Consider the following 14,114-nt stretch of genomic DNA (forward strand, 5'->3'; position numbering starts at 1 on the left):
TTCCACTCGAATAGACTACTGTAGTATTGTAAAATGCTTTTTAATAACAATAGCAAAACAACACTGAGGGAGGGAAAACAACAAGACTTGAAGGAAGAAGATTAGTGAGCAGCAAAGAGAAAAGGAAGAAACTGAGGGGGAGTTCCAAAGCTTGGGAGTCTTGGACATTGGACTTTCAGAAGTCCAGTGCCAGAAGATCCAAGAGTGTGTATTAAGGCATCAAAATGAGATTAATTATGTCTGGTTAGCCTACTAATATTATATTATATTGCCACTGATCTTTTTTTACCAACCAGATTTTGAATCCGACTCAGAGCTTTGACACATATGAATGAACACACTATAATATTTGTATTCCACTACCACTGGTGCCAGTGCTCGACCAGACAGTCACTACTGTACCCCAATAAATAAGACTTGCATTTTTTTAAAATAACAATAGCAAAACAACAGTGAGGGAGGGAAAACAACAAGACTTGAAGGAAGAAGATTAGGAACCAGCAAAAGAAAAGGAAGAGATGATAGAGTGGTCGCAAAGAGATTAGAGGGAGTTCCAAAGTTTGGGAATCTTGTATGTTGGATTGCCAGAAGTCTAGTGGCAGAAGATCTGAGAGTGTGTGTTAATGCATCAAAATGGGATTAATGATGTCCGGTTAGTGAAAATATATGCTAGCAAAGATCCATATATATAGTTGGTAAACATAATGCTCAATAAAACCCCAGCTGATTTACGTAATGCAACGATATGAACCCTTATCAGTGGTGCATACTGTCTGACAAATAGTCATGTAAAAAAAACTAATACAAATTCAATGCCTTTATTTGTCATATATACATATGATATGATTACATATCCCAGCTTGTTGGGAAGCCGGGGTCAGAGCACAGGGTCAGCCATCGTATGGCGCCCCTGGAGCAAGGTGGGTTTAGGGCCTTGCTCAAGGGCCCAACAGTGGCTGAGATTCGAACTCTCAACCTTTCGATTGATAGCCCAAAGCTCTAGTACCCACTAGGCTACCACTGCCACTAATATTATCTATAGTTGCCTCTGATTTTTTTTACCCACCAGATTTGGAATCCAACGTAGAGCTTTGACTTATGGAGGAACACACTGTAATCTTTGTATTCCACCACCACTGGAATACCAGTGCTCAGCCAGTCACTATTTTAGCATTAATTAGAGAACCTTAAAGAGTTTTCCCAGATGGGAACCTTTGTTAGAAATCTGACCAGTTTTTGTCTGACCACCTGACCACAACCCTCCTATTAACACTTGGAGTAGCTTCAGCTTGTTATTTGTAAATAAATAGTCGAGTATGGCACAAGCCAGGCCAGTGAGGTTCTGTGCATCTAAAAAGCTTGGGGTGTGATCAGAGCCCCTGTTGTCTGCACTGCCAGTGACATCATTTCTCCACCTCAGATCATGCTGCACCGTCTTTCTCACAGATCTACCTGTTCCTGGCTATTAAGAAATGTGTCTGTCTCATGTCATTGTTATTTAAAGCCAAAGAGCCTCTGTCTGACACACACACACACACACACACACACACACACACACACACACACACATTAGTGCTCACAGCTGCACGGCGCTTGCGCCAAATGAAACCAAGCACGAGAGGAGAAGAGGGAGAGAGAAGGAGAGGGAGGGAAAGAGGCGAGCTGGAAAAAGAGAAAGAGACATAGAGAGCGCCGAGAGCTAAGAGCAAAGCGAGCGATGAAATTCCTCCGAGCCGTTTGTGTCCTGCTCTTCCTGCCCGATTTATGCCTGAACACCAGGTGAGTGGAGGATTAAAGCTAAGCCTTATTTGCTTTCCCTGCATTCGCTCTGTTTTTGGGGTTCACACTGGTTTAACGCATGCTGATGATATTCATCTGTGGCATAAAGATGCTGAGAGCTGGCAAGGGGCAGATAGATGATAGAGGCTCAGCGGCTTAACTTTTTTTTTCTTCCTTTCTTATTTCTTTATTAAGACTGATGTTTGCTAAACAGAAGAAAGACATTTTTCTGGGCTTTTGGAACAGCTTTGTGTTTGCAAGTTTGGGTCTTGTCTCTGCTGGGGGCACCGGCTTGTCCGTCTGGGTTGCGGTGCCAGTCCGTATGCGTATGTGTGGTTTAGAGGAAATGGTAAGAAAGGAGTCTTTTAGCAGAAAGCTTTTTATAGAGCAATGATTAATGAAAGCATTGATAAAATCCTGCCACTTTTTATTCTGCATGCCTGAGCTTTCTCTCTGTACCCCTCTGCCGCCCTCCCACCCCCTCTGTGGAGAATGATTTATCAAGAAGAGCTTCCTAATTAGACAAGCCATGAAGAGTTTAACATCATTTTTTGGGATACGCCGCATCTTGCTTTGGGATAAATCCAATCCCACCTCTGATGAGAAATAGACTCCTACTAATGAATTCTCTCTACTGAGTTAGTCTAGGGAGGGGTCAGATCATGTCTATTTTTTAATAGAAACAGTTACCTTTGGTCCAGATACAGTGGTTGACAGTTTGCAGCTTGGTTCTTATCCTAGAATCAGAACAGGACAAAGACAAGGAGCATCAAATCAATAAGAGCTAACACAACAATGAATCAGATACAGTAGTTCTGCTTAGTGATAAACAATGTCAGTTCTAATTTCTGTAATACAGCATAATAAGTTCAATTCAGTTTAATTCACCTTAACTCATGTTAGAACTCTATGAAAGGAATGAAAAAGAGTAATAATTTTTATTATTAATATTAATATTTAAATTATAACTTACTTTAAATATAATAACACTGTAATAATAATCAGAATAATTTACATAGTTAAAACTTTTATTATTATGAGTCAATAAACCTATATACAGTACATGTAATAAAACTAAGAAAAAGCAATCCAACAACAATAATTACAGTCTTATCAAGTTTACCTAAAATGAACATTTAATATCTTATGTTTAAATTTGTCCAGTATGCTAAATTTAGTAAATACTAAAACTCCCACTACTAAATACAATATTTAATGTTTTTATGATATGTTAACCTACAATGGAACAGCAAGTACAACAAAAAGTATTCGACTGGGGTCACAAAACTGTAAAGCCATATAAAAATAAAGTAGTAAATCAAAGCTATACAACAATAAACTAAACACAGTTCCACCTGAAGGCAAAATAACTACCAAAATTCAAATAAATAAATAACAGTTAAACCCTAATAACATTGTACATCATAAATAACATTTGAAAATCCCCCTGTATGTTTTGACCAATCATTAAGCCAGATGAACTATGTGATAACAAAATACGGCTCTTGTTGGACCAGATTGTTGGGATCATATTTATTGAACTGTAAGGTACAATCTGGTGATGGTTAGTGAAAATGTGATTCCAAGTCACAATCCTCTTGGTTTAGGAACAGAGCACATATTCTTCTTGTGTCAATGTAAGTTTCCTCTGGCTAGTGTGGTTCTCTTTCACCTTCCAAAATATAGGTAAATTGGCTGGTCCAAATCTCCCTTAGGTGGAAGTGAATGTGAGAGTGTGTGCCTGAAAGGTCAGGTATTACTTCTGTCAGTGGACTTGTTTCTTTGCACAAATTTTTATATCCACTTCTGCCTCATGGCCATTGTGGGTATCTTAAACAGACAGTAGTAGTCACTGTTATAGCATTTCCTTACTCCAGCATGGCTTGTTGTGTTTGTACAGTGCTCAACCAGACTGATGGCAGGCTATTTTTCTTTCTTTAATCTTAAGTGTAGCTTTTAGAGGTGGTTTGTATCTGTTTACAGTTGGTGTAATGAATATGGATGCAAACAAATACATACATGTATCTAATAATTAAAGACAACTAGTAGTTTAAAGTGTCTCAATGGATCATACTCATTGTTTTGAGAAATTAAGTTGGGAGTTTTAACATGCATTGGTTAGTAAGAATGTGATTCCAAGCAGAAAATCTTAACAGTAACTGTTAAATGAAGGAGCTTGTCGGATTATTAATGTTTCTATCATTAATCTTATTCCTAACAAAATTTGAGAGCAATAAAGCATATTATAAGAAACATTCAGAAACATGTTGAATGGCTGTGTATTGTAAATGTCTCTTCATCCCCAAACACAGAAAATTTGATTAAGCTTGGGTTTTGTGTGTACTAGTCCTATTGTGTACTAATTAGTAAGAACATTTTTCATAGAAGAGTACGATAACTGCAAGGTTGATGAATGAGACCTTTATCTCAGTAAAATACTACTTGCTGGAGTGGTTTGTTAGTAAGTAAGTAAGTAAGTAATTTATTTATAAAGCACATTTACAACCAAAGTGCTGTACATGTTGAAACATAAAACACACATATAAAAAGCAACACAAAGTATAAAACAGTAGAACAACAGAAACGCAGACCATGACACTCATCCAGGAAACGCTAGTTGGTAGAAGTGCATTTTTAGTCTATATTTAAAAACAGAAATGGAGGAAGCGGCCCTAATGTCCAAAGGTAGACTGTTCCACAACCTTGGAGCAGCAACTGCAAAGGCTCGATCACCTTTGAGCTTTGACCGTGACCGTGGCACAGCCAAGAGCAATTGATCGGATGACCTAAGAGATCTAGGAGAACAATAGAAATGGAGCAAGTCTCTTATGTAAGATGGCGCCAATCCATATAAGGACTTAAAAACAAACAGAATAACTTTAAATTGGATCCTGTAGCTTACAGGAAGCCAATGGAGAGATGCCAGGACCGGGGAAATGTGGTCAAACTTCTTTGTACCTGTGAGCAGACGTGCTGCTGTATTTTGGACTAGCTGTAACCGAGCTAATGAAGACTTACTTATACCCATATACAAACTGTTACAGTAGTCTAGGCGACATGAAATAAGTGCATGAATTACCTTTTCCAGGTCTTGTGGTGACAAAATTCATTTGATCTTAGCAATTGATCTAAGGTGAAAAAATTAGTAAATGGCTTCATTGCTGAAGTGTGGTCAGTGACCCCATGTTGTAACACACAACCTGACTCCAGTGGTGCATAATGGCAGAAAATCTATGTCAGGAAATGTTATTAATTAATTACTTTTTTCACGAACATTGTCAGTAAAACACACATTGAAAGTTGAATATTGAGTGAATCCATCCATCAAAGGGCAGACACACACACTTTTAGAGCAATTTTAATATTTTTAGGGTTTGTGGGAGGAAACCAGGGCCAGGGATTCAAACACAGACTTTTCTTACTGTTGGACTACCCACTGTACCAACATGCTTTCTTCAGTAGACCATAATTTTTGTATTTTAAAACAGTATACCAGGGATAATACATGAAATTACTAGCGGAAATTCACTCTTTTTACTTGGCTGATGAATAAGACGTGTATTTACCTTAGTAAAATGCTGTGCAATACCAATAGTAAGACAACAATGAGGGAGAGGAAAACAAAAAAATTATACTTGAAAGGAGATTGGAGAGCAGTGAAGAGAAAGATTTGAACTTGAGCTTTAAAGGAGGGGATGGTAGAGTGGTTGCAAAAAGTTGGACTGCCCGAAGTCCAGTGTCAAAAGATCTGAAAGTGTGTAGCGAGGTATTAAAATAGGCATAATGACATCCAGTTGTTAGTACAAAGATGAGCAAGGAAATTGTCCTATAAAATAATGCTCAATTAAGGTCCTAGCTGAACATGCAAACTCTACACAAAAAGGAGCCTGGATGCAGGGCCAGGGAATCAAACCCAGGCCCTTCTTACTGTTAGGCAACAGCGCTTCCCACTGCACCACCATGCCTCCCTCTGTGGATCATAATTTTTGTTTTTTAAAACAGTATATCAGGGATAATACATGAAATTACTTGCGGAAATTCACTCTTTTTATATATCTCTGTGAAGTCCTTTGGGGACATTATAGCCTAGTGACTAGAGCTTTGGACTATCAATGGGAAGATTGTCGGTTCCAATCCAGGCTGTGTTATGCTGCCACTGTTGGGTCCTTGAGCAAGCTCCTTAACCCTGTCTGCTCCGGGGTGCCGTACAATTGCTGACCCCTACAATGGCACTCTGACCTCAGCTTCATTTCATTGTACCGTACATGTGTGTATGTATATATGAAAAATAAAGGCATTCATTCATTCTTCAATACATGCAACAGTATAAACTCTTATCAGTGGTGCATATTGTCTGACAAATATTTATTTTCAAAACAAATAAAAGATACAGGGATTTAAGTCATAGTGGTTTCACCTTCCTGGCTGGGCAGATACAATTTAACATGTTGAAGGGAGCAAAACCAGATAGGGAGTGTAATTTATGCTGGAGCAACATCAGCTCCTACTGAGCTTGACGTGTACCTCTGTATGAGTAAAGGCTTTTTGTAAAAAGGGGGTCCGGTACTGAATGTGCTTTAGCAGAGGCATTTGTTAGCTTGCGGACCTCCTCGGTCAGCATGGGTGTCATGCGCTGGGCATTGAACTGGCATTGGTTATGTTAATTGGATTACTAACAGAGCACTACTTTCTACACAACTGATTAATGGTAAGAGTCGGTGGATAAGGGCTTTTGTTCTTGAAGCGCAGCACACAAAACCTGACACCAGTGATGCATGCTGGGAGAAAAAGGTTTAAGTAAGAAAATGAATGAAAGCCCTTGAACTATATATTATATAAAGCCCTTTGTCTTTAGAGTCTGTTTGCAGCTTTTAACCATTGGTATTATAATACGTTACGTTAAATGCGATTTAATTAAGATTGTATCTTTATGGAGCTGTGTTTAAAGCACAAACGGATTTTTCATGACCAAAATGAGAGTAATGATGTGGACTGGTCAGTGAGAATGAGACCACGACATTTAATTTAATTCATTTATCCATAAAAAGTAAAAAGGGCAGAAATACACCCCATGCTTAACACTGGTCATTCGCAGGACATCCAACACCAACCCATGCTAAGGGATATTGTGATTTTGAGCTTCTGTATTTAAATGCAACCTTGCACTGACACAAAGATGTCAGAATAATATTGATGTCAGAACCATAAACACACCATAGGTTGTAGAGGCTTTTGGAGGCTTTTAACATAGCCAATATACCCAATATACACCAATCAGCCATAACATTAAAACCACCTCCTGGTTTCTACACTCACTGTCCATTTTATCAGCTCCACTTACCATATAGAAGCACTTTGTAGTCCTACAATTACTGACTGTAGTCCATCTGTTTCTCTGCATGCTTTGTTACCCCCCCTTTCATGCTGTTCTTCAATGGTCAGGACCCCACGGGACCACCACAGAGTAGGTGTTATTTGGGTGGTGGATCAATTTTCAGCACTGCAGTGACACTGACATGGTGGTGGTGTGTTAGTGTGTGTTGTGCTGGTATGAGTGGATCAGACACAGCAGCGCTGCTGGAGTTTTTAAATACCGTGTCCACTCTATTAGACACTACTACCTAGTTGGTCCACCTTGTAGATGTAAAGTCAGAGACGATCGCTCATCTATTGCTGCTGTTTGAGTTGGTCATTTTCTAGACCTTTATCAGTGGTCACAGGACACTGCCCATGGGGCACTGTTGGCTGGGTATTTTTGGTTGGTGGACTATTCTCAGTCCAGCAGTGACAGTGAGGTATTTAAAAATCCACTCATACCAGCACAACACACACTAACACACCACCACCACCACGTCAGTGTCACTGAAGTGCTGACAATGATCCACCACCCAAATAATACTTACTGTCATGGTCCTGGGAGAGTGCTGACCATTGAAGAACAGCATGAAAGGGGTCTAACAAAGTATGTAGAGAAACAGATGGACTACAGTCAGTAATTGTAGAACTACAAAGTGCTTCTATATGGTAAGTGGAGCTGATAAAATGGACAGTGAGTGTAGAAACAAGGAGGTGGTTTTAATGTTATGGTTGATCGGTGTAAAGCTTATTATGTTTTCATTTAATTTCAGTTTCTTCAGCTGTTTCACCCTGAGATGGGTCACGGTGGGTTCAGTTTTACTAGGAAAATTCCCAGAAGTACCTTGAACAGGGAGCAAATCCATCACAGGGTGCTGGCCATTACAAGGCTTTGGCCATTCTCTCCCCTCAGACATAGCCAGTCATGTCTGTGTAGACACAGGGCTGTCTGATAGCATTGCTCAGCAGTGGTTGACTAGTGTAGTAGGTTGTTGCACCACCCAAGTGCCATGTTTACATTTAACTAAAGCATTTTTATGTTGCATTTTTTACCCTATGCAGTTTCTGTCAGAAAGCGGCTTTTCATATGATTTAAATTCAGGAATGAATTATGCTTAATAAAATATGGCTAAATAGAGAGGGTCTGAGCAAATTGGCTACTGTGCTAAAAAACAATTACTGACTCATCACCCTTACCGAAAACATGACACTAAACCTGGCAGCAGTGACGAATTTAGCTAACAATATAAAATATTTGGATACTCTGGAACAATATTGTGTCCTTGTTAGTTAGAATGAGATTGCTAACAGAAAGCAACTCCTTATACAAGGTTGATAAATGAGGCATGCATTGCCTCTGTAGTAATTGACTACTGGAGTAGAAATGCAATCACTGACCCAATTTAATGATACAAACCCTGGTTACAATCATGCATAAAAATCAGAAACATTTTTATATACAAACATGAAATGTCATGTAATTGCAGTATCGTCTGCCCTGCGGTTATTTTTAGAGGTTACGGTTGTTCTGTACTGTACTTCTAACTGTTGGTTTATACACCGATCAGCCATAACATTAAAACCACCTTCTTGTTTCTACACTCACTGTCCATTTCATAATTACTGACTGTAGTCCATCTGTTTCTCTACATACTTTTTTAAACCTGCTTTCACCCTGTTCTTCAATAATCAGGACCCCACAGGACCACCACAGAGTAAGTAATATTTGGGTGGGGGGTCATTCTCAGCACTGCAGTGACACTGACTGCAGTGCTGTAGATGGAAAGTCAGATCGCTCATCTATTGCTGCTGTTTGAGTTGGTCATCTTCTAGACCAGTCTTTCTCAACCAGGGTGCCGCGGCACCCTGGGGTGCCGTCTGGCTTCGTCAGGGGTGCCGTCAAAAATATTCTGACGTTACTGATACTATGAAATAAATTCACAAAAAAGTCAACCATTAGCCGCCTCAAACATTAAAATTTGTCTCACACGCCCCTTTCCCCATGCTACAACGTCAACGCGGGTTGCGTGCGTTGCCTATAGTGATGGCTCGTTCGCGAACGATCCGATTCTATTGAACGGCTCTTTAAAATGAACAAAACAGTATATATTTTTTTATTTATCTTAATAAAATATGGCTAAATAGAGAGGGTCTGAGCAAATTGGCTACTGTGCTAAAAAACAATTACTGACTCATCACCCTTACCGAAAACATGACACTAAACCTGGCAGCAGTGACGAATTTAGCTAACAATATAAAATATTTGGATACTCTGGAACAATATTGTGTCCTTGTTAGTTAGAATGAGATTGCTAACAGAAAGCAACTCCTTATACAAGGTTGATAAATGAGGCATGCATTGCCTCTGTAGTAATTGACTACTGGAGTAGAAATGCAATCACTGACCCAATTTAATGATACAAACCCTGGTTACAATCATGCATAAAAATCAGAAACATTTTTATATACAAACATGAAATGTCATGTAATTGCAGTATCGTCTGCCCTGCGGTTATTTTTAGAGGTTACGGTTGTTCTGTACTGTACTTCTAACTGTTGGTTTATACACCGATCAGCCATAACATTAAAACCACCTTCTTGTTTCTACACTCACTGTCCATTTCATAATTACTGACTGTAGTCCATCTGTTTCTCTACATACTTTTTTAAACCTGCTTTCACCCTGTTCTTCAATAATCAGGACCCCACAGGACCACCACAGAGTAAGTAATATTTGGGTGGGGGGTCATTCTCAGCACTGCAGTGACACTGACTGCAGTGCTGTAGATGGAAAGTCAGATCGCTCATCTATTGCTGCTGTTTGAGTTGGTCATCTTCTAGACCAGTCTTTCTCAACCAGGGTGCCGCGGCACCCTGGGGTGCCGTCTGGCTTCGTCAGGGGTGCCGTCAAAAATATTCTGACATTACTGATACTATGAAATAAATTCACAAAAAAGTCAACTTATCATGAAAATGTAGACCATTAGCCGCCTCAAACATTAGCCGCCTCATTTGTCTCACACGCCCCTTTCCCCATGCTACAACGTCAACGCGGGTTGCGTGCGTTGCCTATAGTGATGGCTCGTTCGCGAACGATCCGATTCTATTGAACGGCTCTTTAAAATGAACAAAAGAAACCGAGTCGTGCCTCTGGGAGCCGCTATATATATATACAGTGGAACCTTGACTTACGAGTTTAATTCGTTCTGTGACCAAGCTCATAACTCAATTTGCTCGTATATCAAATCAAATTTTCCCATTAAAATGAATTGAACCGCTATTAATCCGTTCCAGCCCCCCAAAAACCACACCGATTTTTTTTGTTACGTGTTTTTAAATAAGGAAAATATACTTTATAAATAACAAATAATGTATAAAAAAATAATAATACATAATAAGAGAGAATGTAAAGAAATAAACTGGTTTTATTAAGTGTATTTACCTTAAAAATCAGACGAAGATGCTGGCGGAGGTGGAGATTGGCGGAGGAAGTTGGGGGAGTGTTTCATTTCGTGCTCTATCACTTAACTTACTCGCTACACACTTAATGCTACAATATACAGTGGCACCTCGGTATACGTCTGCTTTGGTATAAGTCCAACTTGGTATACGTCCTGTTTGGATGTGAAAAATTTAGCTTGGTATACAACCTTTATTTGGAATACGACTCGGGTGCTAGAACTTGTACGGGTCAAAATCAGTCACGACACTGCATGCGACCATTGTTTACTTCTCGCGAGACCAAGCCACGAGCATCATTACTCCAGTTGCTACCATTCAGTAAACAACCCGCGCTGTAACTCTATAGCTATAACGCGCTATATAATTTTTTTACTTCACTTAATCTTATTCTTCACCGACTTTTGGCTTTTTCGTCACATTTTCCTCTTTTTTACTTGCTTGTACGGCAAGATAACCAGGTGAACTGAACTCAGCTGAGCTCGTAACTCAGATCTCGGCTCGTATCACAAAGCAAAAAATCGACCAAGTGACAGCTCGTATCTCGGAAAATTCGTAAGTTGGGTCACTCGTAAGTCAAGGTTCCACTGTATATATATTTGTAGTTCTTATTGGCTGTAATTCATCCATTCCGCTTTCATCAGTAGAGGGAATTAATCAGTCATAATAAGAGCTGTTTATTGTCAAAATTTAAATCACTTTCAGTATCGCGAAGAGAGCAAGCGACACACACACACACACACACACACAGAGAGAGCTCATTATCTCATTAATGTAAATATTATAATTTTTATTGTTATTATTTTGCACTGTTTTTATTAATATTTTATTATTTTTGCACATGTAACTGTTTTGTATATATTTGTTTTTTTTTATTGTTATTTTTATTATTTCTCTGTAACATGCTTTGGCAACACGAATGTCCTTATTTGTCATGCCAATAAAGCTTCTTTTGAGTTTGAGTTTGAGAGCCGTAACCGAGCAAACCATGCAGACAATGAGCAGTGCTAGTGGTATAATGACAAACAATTGAGAAATAAACTATAAACTTGTTTAATGATGTTAAATCTGATTGGTTCATGGCGCATATGTTTTAAAGCAGAAACGAACACAGGTACATCTCTGCACAAGTGAGGATTTTTCTGAAACTTAATGCAATGCAACCACAGTACGTCTCATCCCTTTAGTGTTTTTGTGTGTTAGCAGTCTGAGTAATGCAGAGTGTAAGTTTTTTAATACATTTTAGACTGGGGTGACTTGAGATTTTGAATACTTTTAAAGGGTGCCATGACTGAAAAAAGGTTGAGAAACACTGTTCTAGACCTTCATCAGTGGTCACAGGACGCTGCGCACAGCACGCTGTTGGCTGGATGTTTTTGTTTGGTGGACTATTCTCAGTCCAGCAGTGACAGTGAGGTTTTTAAAAATCCACTCATACCAGCACAACACACACTAACACACCACCACCACCACTTCAGTGTCACTGAAGTGCTGACAATGATCCATCACCCAAATAATACCTACTCTGTAGTGGTCCTGGGAGAGTCCTGACCATTGAAGAACAGCATGAAAGGGGGCTAACAAAGCATGCAGAGAAACATGGATTACAGTCAGTTATTGTAGAACTACAAAGTGCTTCTACGTATATGGTAAGTGGAGCTGATAAAATGGACAGTGAGTGTAGAAGCAAGGAGGTGGTTTTAATGTTATGGCTGATCAGTGTATATGACATTAAATATGATCCAGTTATGATTAATTTAATGGACCAGTGGTTACAGACCACATAGTTCTTTTTAAACAAAGTCAAGAATAACGACTTGCACTTTTTCTTTTTTTCTGGCTCAAATATTTTAGTAAATACAGCCTGATTAGGACTGTATTAAGACAAGTTTTTGGGCTATTGTATTAACATGCAACCAGACTTCATGAATACCACCAAGCCTCAACAGTTTATCTTATAATAATATTTAAGATACATGAATAATAAAAATTTTATTTAAAATGTGTTAATTGTGTTAGGATCTGAGGCCATTTAGAGATAAATTATATGGCCAAAATTATGTGGACACTTGATGTGCTTTGATATGAGATTCCATTCTGTGGCTAAAACAGCCTCTACTCTTCTAGAAAGGCTTTTGAAAGGATTTGAAGTGGGTCTTTTAATTTTGCCTCTTTTTGTCAAAACAGCATATATAGTTGGCTGAAAATTAATCCCAAAGGTGTTTAATTTGGTTAGTGTCAGTGCTCTGTGCAGGCCACTGGGGTTCATCCGTACAAAATGTGTTAGACCTTAGTATTTTTAGACCTCACTTTGAGCACAGGGACATAGTCGTGCTGGAACAAGAACATTCCTTCCCTAAACAGTTGATTCTTACTTTTTATTGATGTTATCCTTTTTGTTGTTTTATCTAGTGAAGCTTTCCTTTGTAAGAACATGTTATTAAAAGTCAACATGGTGTTGTTAGTGTCACGATGTGGGAATGTGGGAATGCTTTGTTGCTTCAGACCCTTCAACTGACCATAAATTCTGCTTTTTACAAAAAGGACTTACTGGTCTGTACCCTTGATGATGTTAGTCTTGCTTTACTGTGGACAGTGTCATCTATGTTACAGCAGCTTCTAATTAATAGCAGATCTGTGTTTTAGTGGTTCTTGGATGATTTTTCTAAACCCTAATTTTTCCTTAGGCTAAGGTGGCAGATTGGGCTTTTTGCAGCATGTGACCACTGTTTCATTGTACTTTAAGTGATGGAGTAAAATGAACACAGAAAAGTCACCAACCATAGTCAATAATTACTAAGTAGGAGCACAAAGGCCAAGCCACAAAGTTAAATGGCACTTTAGAATGTCCTACACCAGTAAATCCAGTAATCCAAATAATACATTTTAATCATTTCTGTAACCATTCATTTTCTCTCCAAAATTAAGTTTCCCTTGAGGTATATATACATTTTTGGTATCAGTTGTAAGGTCTAATAAGAAGTCCTAATTCCCTCATCAGTAATACATGTATGTTACTGGCTATACATTTCATAAAATGATCCTTTATTACCCAATAATGAGTCCTAATTGACTAAACAGTGATCCAATAACAATAATATATTAGCGATTCCAGAGTATTGATACACATTTGATGTGGCTTCTGAAGAATACTGAAGAATACATTCCCTGCATGTACAGAAATTTCTAGTGCAAACCCAATTCTTACAGGGGACTGATAAATAAAGCATGCTTTTGCTTTAATAAAATGCTGTGTGCTAAAAGCCCTTGGTAGTAATAAGCTCCTGTACTTGAATTACAATCAGTGACCCCGTGCTCCACCACGAAGCCCGAACGATCCATATTGTCGGAAAATGAATGTTCATGTCAAAAAGTCCATGATTTTTCTCCGGTCTAAAAAGCATTGCACTATGCATGTGTACATATATTATCGCTGACCTACTTAAAGTCAAAGGTGCTAATGTGCTAATGTACGACCAGAAAACTTTTGTCTAGCTGTGCATCTTGATAAGGTAGCAGCT

At 38.8% G+C, this 14,114-nt stretch overlaps 1 protein-coding gene across 2 annotated transcripts in view; it reads left to right on the forward strand.

The window, feature by feature from the left end:
• Positions 1 to 1,698: 1,698 nt before the first annotated feature.
• luzp2 (leucine zipper protein 2) overlaps positions 1,699 to 14,114 on the forward strand; it is a 198,054-nt gene continuing 185,638 nt past the window's right edge. For both annotated transcript variants that reach the window (XM_063004499.1, XM_063004500.1), the window contains exon 1: positions 1,699 to 1,779. In XM_063004499.1, the coding sequence (XP_062860569.1) occupies positions 1,718 to 1,779 (62 nt within the window). In that variant the 5' untranslated portion in view covers positions 1,699 to 1,717. The remainder of the gene's footprint in view (positions 1,780 to 14,114) is intronic.

This window comes from Trichomycterus rosablanca, chromosome 11 (assembly GCF_030014385.1).
Source record: "Trichomycterus rosablanca isolate fTriRos1 chromosome 11, fTriRos1.hap1, whole genome shotgun sequence".
NCBI lineage: Eukaryota > Metazoa > Chordata > Actinopteri > Siluriformes > Trichomycteridae > Trichomycterus > Trichomycterus rosablanca.